The sequence below is a fragment of the Martes martes genome (genome assembly GCF_963455335.1).
Source record: "Martes martes genome assembly, chromosome: 3".
Taxonomy (NCBI): Eukaryota; Metazoa; Chordata; class Mammalia; order Carnivora; family Mustelidae; genus Martes; species Martes martes.
The window spans coordinates 162,651,637-162,665,335 of record NC_137890.1 but is presented as its reverse complement, the minus strand read 5'-3'; the positions used below and the strand labels follow the sequence as shown (position 1 = coordinate 162,665,335).

The 13,699-nt window shown below is 38.6% G+C and overlaps 1 protein-coding gene across 4 annotated transcripts in view; it reads right to left on the bottom strand.

Moving 5' to 3' along the window:
* The window catches only part of DOCK10 (dedicator of cytokinesis 10), a gene marked incomplete at its 3' end in the record, with an annotated part of 267,236 nt that overhangs the window by 91,114 nt on the left and 162,423 nt on the right, over positions 1–13,699 (bottom strand). For all 4 annotated transcript variants that reach the window (XM_080798220.1, XM_080798222.1, XM_080798219.1 and 1 more), the window contains exons 8-11: positions 8,206–8,389; positions 6,824–6,909; positions 6,473–6,556; positions 6,193–6,348 (exon numbers count right to left, since the gene is read on the bottom strand). In XM_080798220.1, coding sequence (XP_080654346.1) covers positions 6,193–6,348; positions 6,473–6,556; positions 6,824–6,909; positions 8,206–8,389 — 510 coding nt within the window. The remainder of the gene's footprint in view (positions 1–6,192; positions 6,349–6,472; positions 6,557–6,823; positions 6,910–8,205; positions 8,390–13,699) is intronic.

Here is a 13,699-nt window from a genome sequence, read left to right as displayed (position 1 = left end):
CAAGATGTTCTATGCTCATCTTATACTTCCACTGCTCCAGTTATTTCTCCAAAGAGCTCTGCTTCCTTTTTGTGAGGGTGACATTTAGAAACCAAGATCTCAGGGCTCATTATGCTCATTGTTACTGGGACACACATGCACATCTACAAACACACGCATACACATGCACGTGTCCATACATGTAACATTCACATCTACAATGATTACTTTATCTCTACCTGTACATGAATATTTATTAAAAACTCGTAAGTTCATGTTGAAACTTATATTTCCGATTCAAATCCAAAGACTTCTTTGAGCCTTTCCCTATTCATATTTCATGTAACTCCTTCCTTTAATAGTGAAAGATTGGGCTCTTCTTATCATTGGCCTATTTCCTTATTTGTTCAATCAATTTACTTACTGGTTCAAAGTAACCAGTCTCCCAACCACAGCTGCCTTCTCTAACTGCCTGTGCTGTACCACTCTGCCAAGTGTCCCAGATCCTGGCAAGACCATGTGCAAGGATTCTGCGCCTTCACACAGCTTTCTGCCCCTCATCATGTGGAGTTCTTGTATGCTCCAAGGCTCTGTGTGACTACCCCTCCCACCTCTCACCGCCATGCTAAGAAGAGAAGGGAAGATGTGAAATAAAGACAAAATGGGAAGAGAATGGAAGATGGGAAGGAAAGGAAAGTTTCTTGGTTGAGTTTTTCTTTTTTAAAGATTTTATTTATTTATTTGAGAGAATGAGAGAAAGTGCACACAGAAGCAGTGGAGGGGAGGAGCAGAGGGAGAGGGAGAAGCCAACTCACAGCTTATCAGGTAGCCAGCTGAGCATGTAGCCTGCTGAGCATGTAACTTGCCCAGTTGGGGTGGGGGTGGGGGGCTAAATCCCAGAACCTCCAGTAAAAATGTGATTAGAAGGGACATCTATGATTGGTTGAGTGACATGTGCAAAGGCATAAATTCATGAAAGAACATAAAGAACATGAAAGGATGAATTTGTAGGAGATGCATTCAAGGAATATTAAGGAGGTACAATCAAAGGATGCAGAAGTCCACTGGGTGTCCTGGTTGGTTGGAGAGAGGTGTTCACAGGGGCACACGTGAATAAAAGAAAAGTCCTAGGTTTGAGTACATAACAAACTATGTGGATGTCAATGTCATTCACTAATACATACTATAAAGGTACAGAGGTGAGTGCTGGGTGGTACATACAGAGTCATCTGTATGTACCACCATTGGAATGTCATAGGACATTCCAATCACAGTTGAGTTTTGAGCTTAGCCAAGGAAACTGGGCTTGACAGTTTTGTATGTGGGCTCTTGTCTAGCCATGAGATAAAGGGAAGAGAATCAGAATGACATCCTGGGAAATATCATCATGCAAAGGATTGAGATGGAGAAGGGAAAGCAGTTTATAAAAGAGACTGGGGAGTAGAGAGAGATTTAAAGAGAGCAAACAGCAATTTTCATATAGGCAGAGTATCATAGAAATCAAAGATTCAAGAAAGAAGGGATTTTCAACTAGACAACTATCAAATGCAACAGAAATTAAAGGAAACAAGGACTGAAGTAAATATATGCACATGTAATTAAATACATATCATACATATGTACATATACACACATATAATTATAAACATGCAAATAGATTTAATTATGCATAATTAACTATGGGCTTTTAAAAATGGAATATGTTTATGAAAAACATTTTTACTTTTGTTTATGCTACTTAATTTTGAATGGATGCCTTCCAGCAGGTGTTCTGTGGACAAGCAGGTTACATACAAAAATCACATTATGTTCATCACTGTACAGACTCATGCTGCGGATTGTACTGAATGTTTAATAGGTATCTCATATGCTTTGAAACACAGTAATATGGCTAGCTTATTACAGGGCTATTAGTGTAATTCCCTAGTATTAGCAGTACTTGCCAGCTCCCTTACTATTAGAAACAGAACTACACATATAAAATGAAATTCAATAAATTATTAAAAAAATAAGCTAATTAAAAAGTAAAAGTTTTATATTTTACCAATTTAATTTAGTTTAGAAAGATTTTTGGTTTGTAGTAGTGGTCATCTACCAAGAGTTGAAAATGCAAAAATTACATGAAAATAACTCAGGTAGGAGCTCAAAACACATTGAAGGTCAAAGGGAAAAAAAAAACCCTATTATTTTTCATGAATTGGGGCATTTTGATTTTCATTTCTGCTTGGTGAATGGAAATAAATTACCTACTTTGATAATCCATAAGAAATTAAAGCTCATACGGAGATTCATTTATTTCTTCCAATCCACCTTGTCAACTTTAATGTCAAATCTTACTTTTTGAATCCCTGGCTTTTCAATAAGAATTTGTTTAATCAGACACTTGAAAGCCTAACAAATTAAGTCATAGGCTTCTTATGTTTAGAATTCTGTATTTTCTTAAAAGAATGAAGAACATAAAATTTTAAAGTAACTCTGCTGTGAAGCAGGTTTATTTGTTCAGATTTTTGGAATCAATTGCTATTTTCAAAGAAATATTTTATACTAGAAACCATCAACTTGAATTTGGTTTTCAACGGACTGACTAAAAGATTACATGCTGTCAAATATTGTTTCCTCATCATGGAAAAGTTCTTTGAGGGAGTCTTTTCAGAAACTCATTCATTAATTACAGGAGCTGGTTCTTCGGCAACCTGGAGAAATATTTCGATTAACTTAAAAATATGCTCACAGAATTAAAAATGATGAGTTTAAAAACAGCTACATTAACAAAAGCATGTCACTGAATAATATGCAGAAATGTTTAAAGACAATGCCATTACATAAAAAATTACTGTGGAGTTTAGGGGAGGCTATTTTATTAGCTTTTTGTATTATTGTTTATAAGCACGATGAAATTATTTTTTTACCAAGTCATTTTCTATTTTTTTAAACATTTGTATCAACTTTAAAATAAATTAAAAACAATATGGGCATTTAAACATCTCAAATCAACTTGTTCCTCTGGATTTAAAGACATAAAAGGTTATTCTGATGCGGGTTCTGAACTCGGGCATATTCTCGTGCCTGGCGAGACTGGCCCAAATGCAAACATTACACTTCTGAATATGAGTTTTAGTACAGGGAAAGGAATCCATGTGGAAGGAGTCATTTGCCCGGTGCTGGAAAGAAAAGCCCATTGTCTTCAAGTTTCAGTTTCTAAACTGGATTTCTAAATTACACTTAGGATTGTGCCTATTTAAAAGCAAACAAACAAACAAACACCAAAAACCAAAAACCAAAAACCAGAAACCAAAGAACATTTATTTTTATTTAACAAGGTGGTTAAATGCTAGTAGGATTTGGGTTATGTTTTCTCGATATTTCCAAGTAGTTTCAAGAAACGAGTTTCTAGTCTTTCTGTTTTGTTTTTTAAATTTTAATCCTGAGTGAAAGTATGTTTTGATGCTCCTCCTAACCCCTTCATTCCATGGAAATTTCTCCACCATAGTCCTTGGCATCCTCCATGTGGCCACTAAGAAGTAAATGGCACCGTCATGCATAGAAGTGTTCAAAGCAAAAACTAGAGACTCATCCTTGAAATATTCTTTCCCTTTATCCTTATATCCAATGGATCAGAGAAACCTGTTGATTCAATTTATGCAATATCAGTCAAATCCATCCATTTCTCTCCTTCTTTCTTGCCAGTCCTAGTCTAAAGCCTTCAGTGAACAATGGTGATAGCCTCCTATCTACTCTCCCTAGTCAACTCGTATTTCCTCCAATCCATTTTTTTTTTTTTTTCCTGATGGGATCTTAAAAAAAAAAAAACAGAAATTGAACCACACCATTTGAAAGTGTTTTAAATCACTCTAGCCTCCACTCAGGATAAATCCAAATTCTTCACTGCAGCCTGTACCTCACATTATTTTACCTGGTACTGTTCCTCCCATATTGTCCTGGTCTACTCTTCTACTCAGTACATGCTTCATGTTCCTAGAACTTGCTAAGACTTAGTTGCTTCAGGGTATTCCCACTTACTCTTTCTTCTACCTCGAATATTTTCCCTTGACCTGTATCTTTTATCCTTCCCACCCCTTATGTCTCTATTCAAGTATCACCTCCTGAGAGAGGCCTCCTATGACCACCCCACCCAGAAGAACTTGTCTCCCCGTTCCTCTGTATTGCATCTGTCATACTGATTCATTTTAAAGAACTGTGAACAAGATGTGATTATTGTGTAAATTTACTTGTCTTTTTCTTTTTTAATGTACTGTTTGTTCTTTCCAAAAAGAATTGATCTTCAAGAGGACAGAGGGCTTGTTATTTTGTTCCCCGCTGTTCCCCAGTACCTTGAACAAGTCTGTCTCCCAGGAGGTATACTGATTAAGTATTGGCTGAGAAATAAATAAACATGACCTCCAGAATGATCACATTTATCCAAAAACCTAGTGCACAATTACAGTTATAAAATAGGAGAAAGTTTCATTCTGGGGGAAGATTCTTACTGGTGACACCTTTCGATTTTAGCTTATTTATCAACAAGATTCTCACAAGGAACACTCAAAATAGTATTCACAAATTTCAAAGCCATTTCCCACATATTGAAATAACAGTTAATATGTAATCACTGTTTTCTGTCCACCAAGTATTATCTAAGTTCTTTCCATATGTTATTTCATTTAATTCTCACAACAATCATCTGAAATAGTTACTGCTATCCTATTTACAGAAGACAAGGGTGAGGGCAAGCCACTTGTCCAGCATGGCAGAACTCATCGGGGAGAAGGTCTGGCTTTCTGACCCCAAAGAGACACAGGTCCCTTGGTTCTCTTCACTAAATCTGAGGTCCATAGCTTGTACCATTATCCCGCTAACACAGTGTAAAGAAGGCTCAGAGGATTGGTGTGTTGCCTGTAGACCCAAGGGCAGCAGGTATGAAAGTTTCCTGGAAGAGTTTATCCCTTCTGCCAGCCACTCACAGTCACAACTAACAAGCATCCTACATATAGAGATGTGTGTGGGATTGCATGTACTCAATAAGTAGAGAAAACTTATATCTGTTCTGTCTTCTAAAAGCTAATATGGCTCATATCATGGATCTAGAAATAAATTTTCTCCTTTAAGGTGAAAGATGACAATTAAAGGATGATTCATGAAAAATTAGAGTGGAAAGCATTATAAAATAATGAAAGGGAACATGCCAATAAATAACACTGATTATTATTGATAGTAGGATTAGGTGTGATTTTTATTTTCTTCTTTTTTTTAAAAATATTTATGTATTTGAAAGAGAAAGAGGGAGCAAGTGAGAGAGAGAGAGCGAGAGCATGTGGTGTGTGAGTGAGCAGGGGGAGGGGCAGAGGAAGAGGGAGAGAATCCCCAAGCAGATCCTCTACTGAGCATGGAGCCCAATGCGGGGTTCCATCTCATGACCTTGAGATCACAACCCTGAGACCCTGACTGGGCAGAAACAAGAGTGAGACACTTAACCGACTGAGACACCCAGATGTCCCAGTTTTCTTCTTTATAGTTCAACTTTTAATAATGTTTATGCTTACAAAATGCCCCCTTCCCACAAATACAGATACAACTGGTATAGAACTGTCCCCTAGAAGCCTAAGGACTCTCAAGACAGCTTACTTAGTAGGAAAAGGAATATCATGTTGATTTAATGAACACTGTGGTGGTTCCCAAATATCAGTGAAGCACCCTTTTCCTCCCACTTCCATGTACCACCTCTACTATTACTTAATATTTATCTAATATTACTTCACTTGATTCACTTTGTAGCCTGGTCTTAAGCACTAATAGTTATGGAATCACAGAGTTGACCTGCTTGTTTAAACTGTTTTCTAATATACATTCAAATAAGCATATAAATACGAAAATAAGAAATCTGATTTAAAAGCCATCTCAAGTACTACCAAGAAGATACAGATAATATCTTAGGAAACTGTGAACCGCTGTGTGATTGAATGGAAAGGACCCTAGAATACAATCCCTTTGATGCTTCTCCTTTAAACTAAGAGGAACGTTTTACGGGAACATATTCACAATTCCACTTCAGAATTTGTGCACTTTTCTGATATGGAAAATGCTGTCATTCATACTCCCTCGGAGAACAGAGGGTATGAACTCAGTGCCTGGAATTATCAGCAACAGAAAAGATTTTGGCCGGAGGGGAGTGTGATTTTGGCTGATCCATATAGGATGTAACAGGAAGAAACTTACATTCGTTATCGGATCATTCTCATTCTCCGTAACACATCCCTGAAGATTTAAGTTGAGAGCTTTACAAATGATCATGATTCTCTTGGCAGCCTTTTCTTCAAATGGTTTGATCACAGAGTCAGGTTCTAAAAGGTCTTTTTTCTGAAGTTTCAAGGTCTGAAAGAAAATGTTGAAGGTCTTTCTCAAGAAACACCCATCATAAAAAATAAGAGAATTCTAATTCATAACACACACGTGTGTGGATCAAGTTCACATCTGCTTAGAAAGAATTCTGACTTACATCTATATCTGGATCCAGTGAGAACAGATTTAGCCTCTCCATATTTCGAGTTGTTTTGACAGTCTCTTCAGTTTCTGTGAGGTACTACAGAGAAAACTATGTTAGCTCTTGGTAGCTAAGTATCCAGATACTTACAGCCCGGCCCCATCCACATGGCCAAGAAGTTGTTCCTTATTATTAGTACTGTTTTAATATCCTCCATCAACACTCAGCAAATCTTACCAAACATGCTTTTAAGTGTTGTTTGTCTTAGTCTAAATCTAAAAATATAGCATTTCCATCTTTTTCACGAAAGCAATAACTAATAAGTAATTCAACTTTATTTGTATAGCAAAATGTCAGCTTTATTACTTTTGCGAAGTCTGGGTGTAGGCTGTTTTCTGAAGACTCTGTTTCCTCTGGCGTGCATTCACAAGTTATAGAATTATCCAGCGAATCTTGAAAAGATACACCAAGAGAAGTTACCAAGTAATACTTATTAATCTACATTACTCTAGGCTGTGACATATCAAAACTGGATGCGGGGTGAATATTAGTGACCAGATACCTTCATTGTACCTTGGCTCTAGGACTCTATACAGTTATAAGATCTGGACCTGGAAATCAGACCTCCTGATGATCATTTTGGGATTCTTTCCATGACACCATCCTGAGCCCATAAGAACTCTTGATCCTTCTAATATTACCTTTATACCTGGGGTTGTCATGGCTTACCTCATCAATGCATACTGAAGTGTTCTTATATGTGTATACATTTTTGATAATTCTGACTCTCAGGCCATTAATTTCAAACTTGCATTCTAGCTTTGGTTCGTTAAACCCTCTAAAATTCTGTAAACATTGATATTCTTGTTGATCATTATTAAGTAAATCATGAATGTAAAACACCCACCACAGTATATAGTAGTTGTGTTAAAGTAACCTCAGTTTTCTTCCTCATGACTCCATGCCTCTTTCATATGATATTTAGACTACTAGAATTTAGAGACTCTGGTTCCTAACATCCCATGGTGCTGGGCAAAAGGACTTAAAATAGTTTTCCTTTGGGAGGAGTGACCAGCTCTGAAGGTGAATTTGTCTTTCACAGGTCACATGTTTATGATGCAGTTAGAGACCTGTTTTTCTACCTTTCTCATCCCCTGTCCTTTCCTCTCTCTTGCTCTCTTTTCTTTGCATAGAATGAATTAGAATTTTAAGATGTAATAAGGATGGGAAAAAGAAAAGTTTTTTATCTTATAAAGATCCCGAGTACTGTGCAAACTTTACGGAACTGTCACATATAAGCTGATCTCAGTATGGTCAAAAAGCATTCATGAAAGATATCTTTCTTCCTTTTTTTTTTTTTTTGTAAGATACCTTTCAACTAAAAGGATGTAATTCAAGTTTGTCTTTATATAATATCATCTTAATTAAATTAAATTAAATTAAATGCTATGAAATACAACTACCCCATCTAAGTTAACCTCCCATCACACTTGGGTATGTTTTAATACTGCTGACAAATGACTTCCATCCTCAAATCATTGCCAGTAAACTCAAAATCATACCTATGTGTGGTGACCCTCACTATTCAGTAAAAATCAAGATTTAGGGGTGATTTTCTGGAGCAAATAGCTCAGGGATGGATAAGCAGGACCTGACAACTACCAGTTACTAGCAGTTTAAATGAACCCAAAAGCACGGGTCACACTTTGCAAAGGAAAGGAAGTGGAAGTGGAGGCATCTGCCCTCACCCAGCCCCAGTTCTGCAAGCTCTGTGCTTCTCCTCCCCTGAGAGGGCCCCTCGGGACTGATTTGCAGGATGCGGTTCAGGGTGTGGATCCATTCATCCATATCTGACTCTGTTTCCGCCGCCAGCACAAAATAGGTTAGGTCATTCATTTTCAATTCAAAGGCATATTTTCTTAATCTGTTATTCTGTGGTATAAAACGAAAGAAAGAAAAAACACAAGATAATAAGTCTTAGAGAGCGAAAGACCTTTTTTTATGGGGTCACGTTTCCAAAGTGTTTCCATACAGGAGAGTAACATAAAGATCAAGAGAAAAATTTGGCTGGGTATGAATTGTTTTGTTTGGTTTCTTTCACGGCTTTTTATACGAATAGATATTTCATTTAGGTTTTTGTTGATTGGATGAGCATGGTAGCTCAAAATTTCTTCTTCCGGTACCTGTGGGAATATACTCTACACTTCAGGTGGTTGATCTGAGTTTCTACCTTCACTTCTTCATCCTGTGTTCTGTCCACTACTCACTCCATTTGGGCTTCTGGCCCTGTCACACCCCACGACAGCACCTGTCACGGTCATTAACAAATTCTATGCTGCTATATTATTATCCAAGGGACATTTCCTTCTTTGTATCTTCCTGACTTTTCAGTTGAATTAACATGGTGGCCATTTTCCTCCTTCTTGAAATCCGTCTGTGTCTGGTTTTCATGACCACGCTCAGTTCTGGTTTTCTTTCTTTTTCACTGGCCACCACTTTCAGTCATCTCTACTGGCTCTTCCTGAACTTGGTGACATTTAATTCTAACTTTGGCTTTGCCTCAGACTCCTTTTCTCTCTCATCTGGTCCAATGGCTTTAAAAGACATAACATCCACGTGACAGGGCACTCCATTTCTTTCTGTGGCTCTGGCTTTTCCATCAATCTCCAGATTTTTCTCCAACCTCACATCTCTACTTTACTTTTTGTGAACCCATGAGGCTTTGCTCTAGTTCCTGAATGTGCTCCTGTCACAAGCTGTGTTGCTGTCACAGGCCTGAAGCAGCCCCTCCCCCATGCGAATGCCTGCACACAATCAGCACCATGTTTGCCTCTCATCTACTCAGGGTACTCATAGTCACTCTTCAAATCTCAAATGAAGTTATACTCCCTCAAGTAAACCTTCCCAAATTCCTCAGTTAGGACAAGGTTCTTGTCTTCCAGGGAACTTAGCCCAATTTGGAATGATATACTTACTCATTTTCATTTGTTTGTTTTGACCAACATGTGTTTCCCTCATGCCTGCATCTAGGAGGGCAGGGCGGTTCTGCTCACCATTACACCCTGTGCTATTGCACAGTAGGGCTCAGGACCAAGTGGGCCCAAAATAGTCACCTTTTATGATGGAATAGGATCGGTTCCTATTCTTGGGGAACTGACATTTGTAGGGAACAGTGAATGAACAAAAGATTAAAGGAATAAACAAACTGGAAAACAGAGATTTGTGCTGTGCAGAGAATGAAAATGGGCTCAGGGGCTGAGTAGCTACTTCTTCCCTGGAAGGGGCATCCAAGCTGAAATCTGCCAAAAGAGTGAACTGTTCCAATGGGAGAAGCCCACTGAGAGTGGAGGGACTACAGGAACAAATTACTAGGGCACTTTTATATTCCATCTCTAATTCACTCTCAGGTAATTCTGATACAGGTAATCACCTCTTACCCACACTGCTAGGAAGCCATTAGAGCACCCACAATTTTAACTGAGTGAAGCCTACATAACCAAGTAAAATACAAACAGGAGAAGAATGGTAAGATGAGAGTATTGTTATACTGTGAGATTGTGGCTAAATATCAAAGTAAGAAATTCTTTTTGAAAATGGGATTGCTATTCTTGGTGGCAAGGAAGAAATAATTTTTAATACCCTTCTGTTAATATCTTCTTTGTAATGTTCTCAGAAACTATCCTAAAATAGCTTGTTCTCTTCCACTTCCACAGTCTCATGATCACTACCACAAATATGACACTTACTAAACATCTGTCATCTAGATGCCAGGTACCATGCTGAGCATTCACAGCCATTATTCCACTTAGTCCCGTAACAACTCTGTGAGACAAATTGTATTATTCCATTTAACATATAATGACATGGAGACTTGGGGAGATAAATTAAAATGTGTTTGGGATTCTGCAGGTAGCAAGTGGCAGAGAAGGGAAATGACCTCTATGTACTCTAACACCCACTGAGGTTACCCAGGAGCCAAGATGCTATTCTCCTTCCTTGTCCCCTCCTTGGCGAACCAAGGGCATACCAAACGGTCATGGCCTGGGATGTCACGGGTTCTCTAAGTGCTGAGAACAGACAGGAGGAACACATATGCCTCAAGAAAAAATAAAATTCAGGCCCCAAAGGAGAAAGAATTAGTTTAAAAAGTAGCAGTGATTCTCACTGTAGAACTTCATAGCTTAAGTGCCACCTTCTAGATTTCTTTCAAGGACAAACTCTGGGCTCCAGCTCATGCTTTTGTATTGTCTTCAAGTATTACTATCTCTTTGCCTTGTAATGACTCACTTGCTGGTTGGCTCTTTTAATAGTCTGTGAGCTGGAGAAGGGCAGAGGCTGGCTGGTTATCCTCAGTGCTCAGTGCTGTGACAGCATTCATTCATAAAGAGGTGTCTATCGGGTTCATGTGTTGTGTTGGACAAAAACAGACAGTCTCTACCCTGCCAGAACAGGGGAGACAACCAGCGAATTACACAGATGTGAAATTGGAAGATATGTGAATGTGTTGAAGATGAGGTATAAAATGAAGGTATAAAAATTCTTCCTGAGAACAGGAATCCTATTGCAACATGAGAATACCACTATTCTCCTAGGACCTCTGGGTTCTGTAAGAGCAGAAGACAGGCTGACTTTGATGGATAAAAGGCCAGAGATGCATTTTTAGACCATTTTGGCTGTAGTGTAAACACAGTGGAGGTTGCCAGAAAGGCAGTTATGGCAAAACCAAACATCTAGACAGCTTCTTTAAGGATGCAAATTCTTAGAAGCTATGATCTTTGCAGGTGGTGTGGGCAGACTCCCTCCACACACCCTGCCACATGTGTCTGGGGTTCTGATGAAGGAAGTCCATAAAGCTCTGTGCATTCTGCACTGACACAGAGGGTCTAAGGGCAAAGACAACTTGGCTGAGAGCAAGTATAAAAAAAGACACAGTTTTCTTTTACAAAACAACAGGAAGAGGAAGAGAGAAAAGAGGTCAGAATGCTCAGAGTTCAGGACATGGCTTTGGCTAGAATATTGCTAAGTATCTGAGTACAACCAAATGCAAGCAAATCTCAGTGTTGTCTTGAAAACAAACACATGAAAGAATCTGCTTAATTAGTCTCATGCTGTAAGTAATGTGGACATGGAGATGCAAAGCTATGTAAAACGCTTACATTAATTGTATTAGTTAAAATGGATTGAGTTGCAACCTGCTTTCAAATGCAGATGACAAGGAACTAAAAGAATTCTAGATAGAAAACGTGACAAAACGTGGACAAAACTTGATTTTCTAAATGGCATTCTGTATTTCAAAGGAATTGATTATGGTTGCCAACTTCAGCAATATTTAAAACAAAATTTTGTAAAAATTCGAGCAAAGTCTAACAAGCCCTTGTTTTTCTTCTTCTTTTCTCTCTTTTTTTAAGATTTTACTTATTTATTTGACAGAGGGAGAGATCATAAGTAGGCAGAGAGGCAGGTGGGGGGTGGGGGAAGCAGGCCCCCTGCTGAGCAGAGAGCCCGATGCAGGGCTTGATCCCAGGACCCTGGGATCGTGACCTGAGCCGAAGGCAGAGGCTTTAACCCACAGAGCCACCCAGGCGCCCCAAGCCCTTGTTTTTCAAGAAGAGATTTTTATTAGTGAAATAAATATTCCATTTGCAGCTTCTCAAAAACCAAATCATCTTTTTCTATTTGGGGCAAAATCGAACTACTTACTTGCAATATAGAGGAGCTTATGCTGGGGAAGATGATGATGCCCTAAGTGGTTTCCTATCTCACTCTCTGTGATCTCTAAGATAATGGCATACAAAATAACAAAAAGGAAAGGACAAAAATAGAAAAAATCCTCGAGACACTGTAATAATTTCAAAATGCAACTGTTACGTCATTACAGCGGTAATCCAGAAATACTCACATTCTTTTTGTTCTTCCCCCAATTTTCCTGTATCCCTGAAAACAGTGTCCTTTGTGGTAGATGCAACTACTTTGTGTACTCAAGCCCACCACAGTCCATCTACACAGCTTCATAAAGAACAGGAAACTGCGAATATGCCCTAACACGCTCTGATGTGTCTCATGAGTGGTAGCACACTGTTTCTGCAATATTCATCTGGAAAGGTTCCAGAATAGATACTCCATCAGAGCCACCAAGGGCGATGGAGAACCAAATGTCAAAGGAAGTTATCCAAACAAAATACTCCATCGTGCCGTTGTTCCAACGTGTTACTAGCAACTTCTGCAGAATTTTGCAGGAACAAAAGAATGGTTTTAAAAAGAAACACACAATGGGGCACCTGGGTGGCTCAGTGGGTTAAAGCCTCTGCCTTTGGCTCGGGTCATGATCCCAGGGTCCTGGGATCAAGCCCCGCATCGGGCTCTCTGCTCCGTGGAGAGCCTGCTTCCTCCTCTCTCTGCCTGCCTCCCTGCCTACTTGTGATATCTGTCTGTCAAATAAATAAATAAAAATCTCAAAAAAAAAAAAAAAAAGAAACACACAATGTCACATACAGGTTACCGGGGTTGGTGGATACCATTTATAGAATCTTGCCCATTCTCTGCATGTTTATTTATTCAATTTCACTCAACAAAAATGCACTGGGCACCTTCTATGTGCCAGAGACACAGTGTTAAAAATCTCGAGTAAAGCACTTGCCCTCGCTGAACTTACATTCTAGTGTTATAGAATGTCAGTAAACAAATAAGCAGAAATATAGCATACATTACATATATGTATATGACTATGTATATAACATAATAAAGCCTCATGCCATGATAAATGCAATTTATATTCTTGCATATGTTATCAGATTCTATTGTTTGAGATATGTCACTCACTTTATCTGCATGTGCTGTTTTTTTTTTTTTTTCTTTTCCTATGCATCCTCTCCCATAGGCTGGGAGCTCTTTGAAGACAGGAGCTGCATTTGATCCATATTTGGCTTTCCCACAATGCCTTGCACAGCAAAATTTTCAATATATATTTGCTGAAATAAACCTTGCAGTAAAACCTCACGGCTTAAAATGATGCATGAGTGTATCTTTGTAGTGTTTCTTCTGTCTATGTGGCTTGCAGGATAAATAGATACATATATGCAGGCATGCCCACATGATGTATGATAACTGACCATTTTCTTGGACATCCTAATTTTTTTTTAATATTTTATTTATTTATTTGACAGAGAGAGAGAGAGAGAGAGAGAGAGAGAGACAGCAAATGAAGGAACATAGGCAGGGGGAGTAGGAGTGGGAGAAACAGAC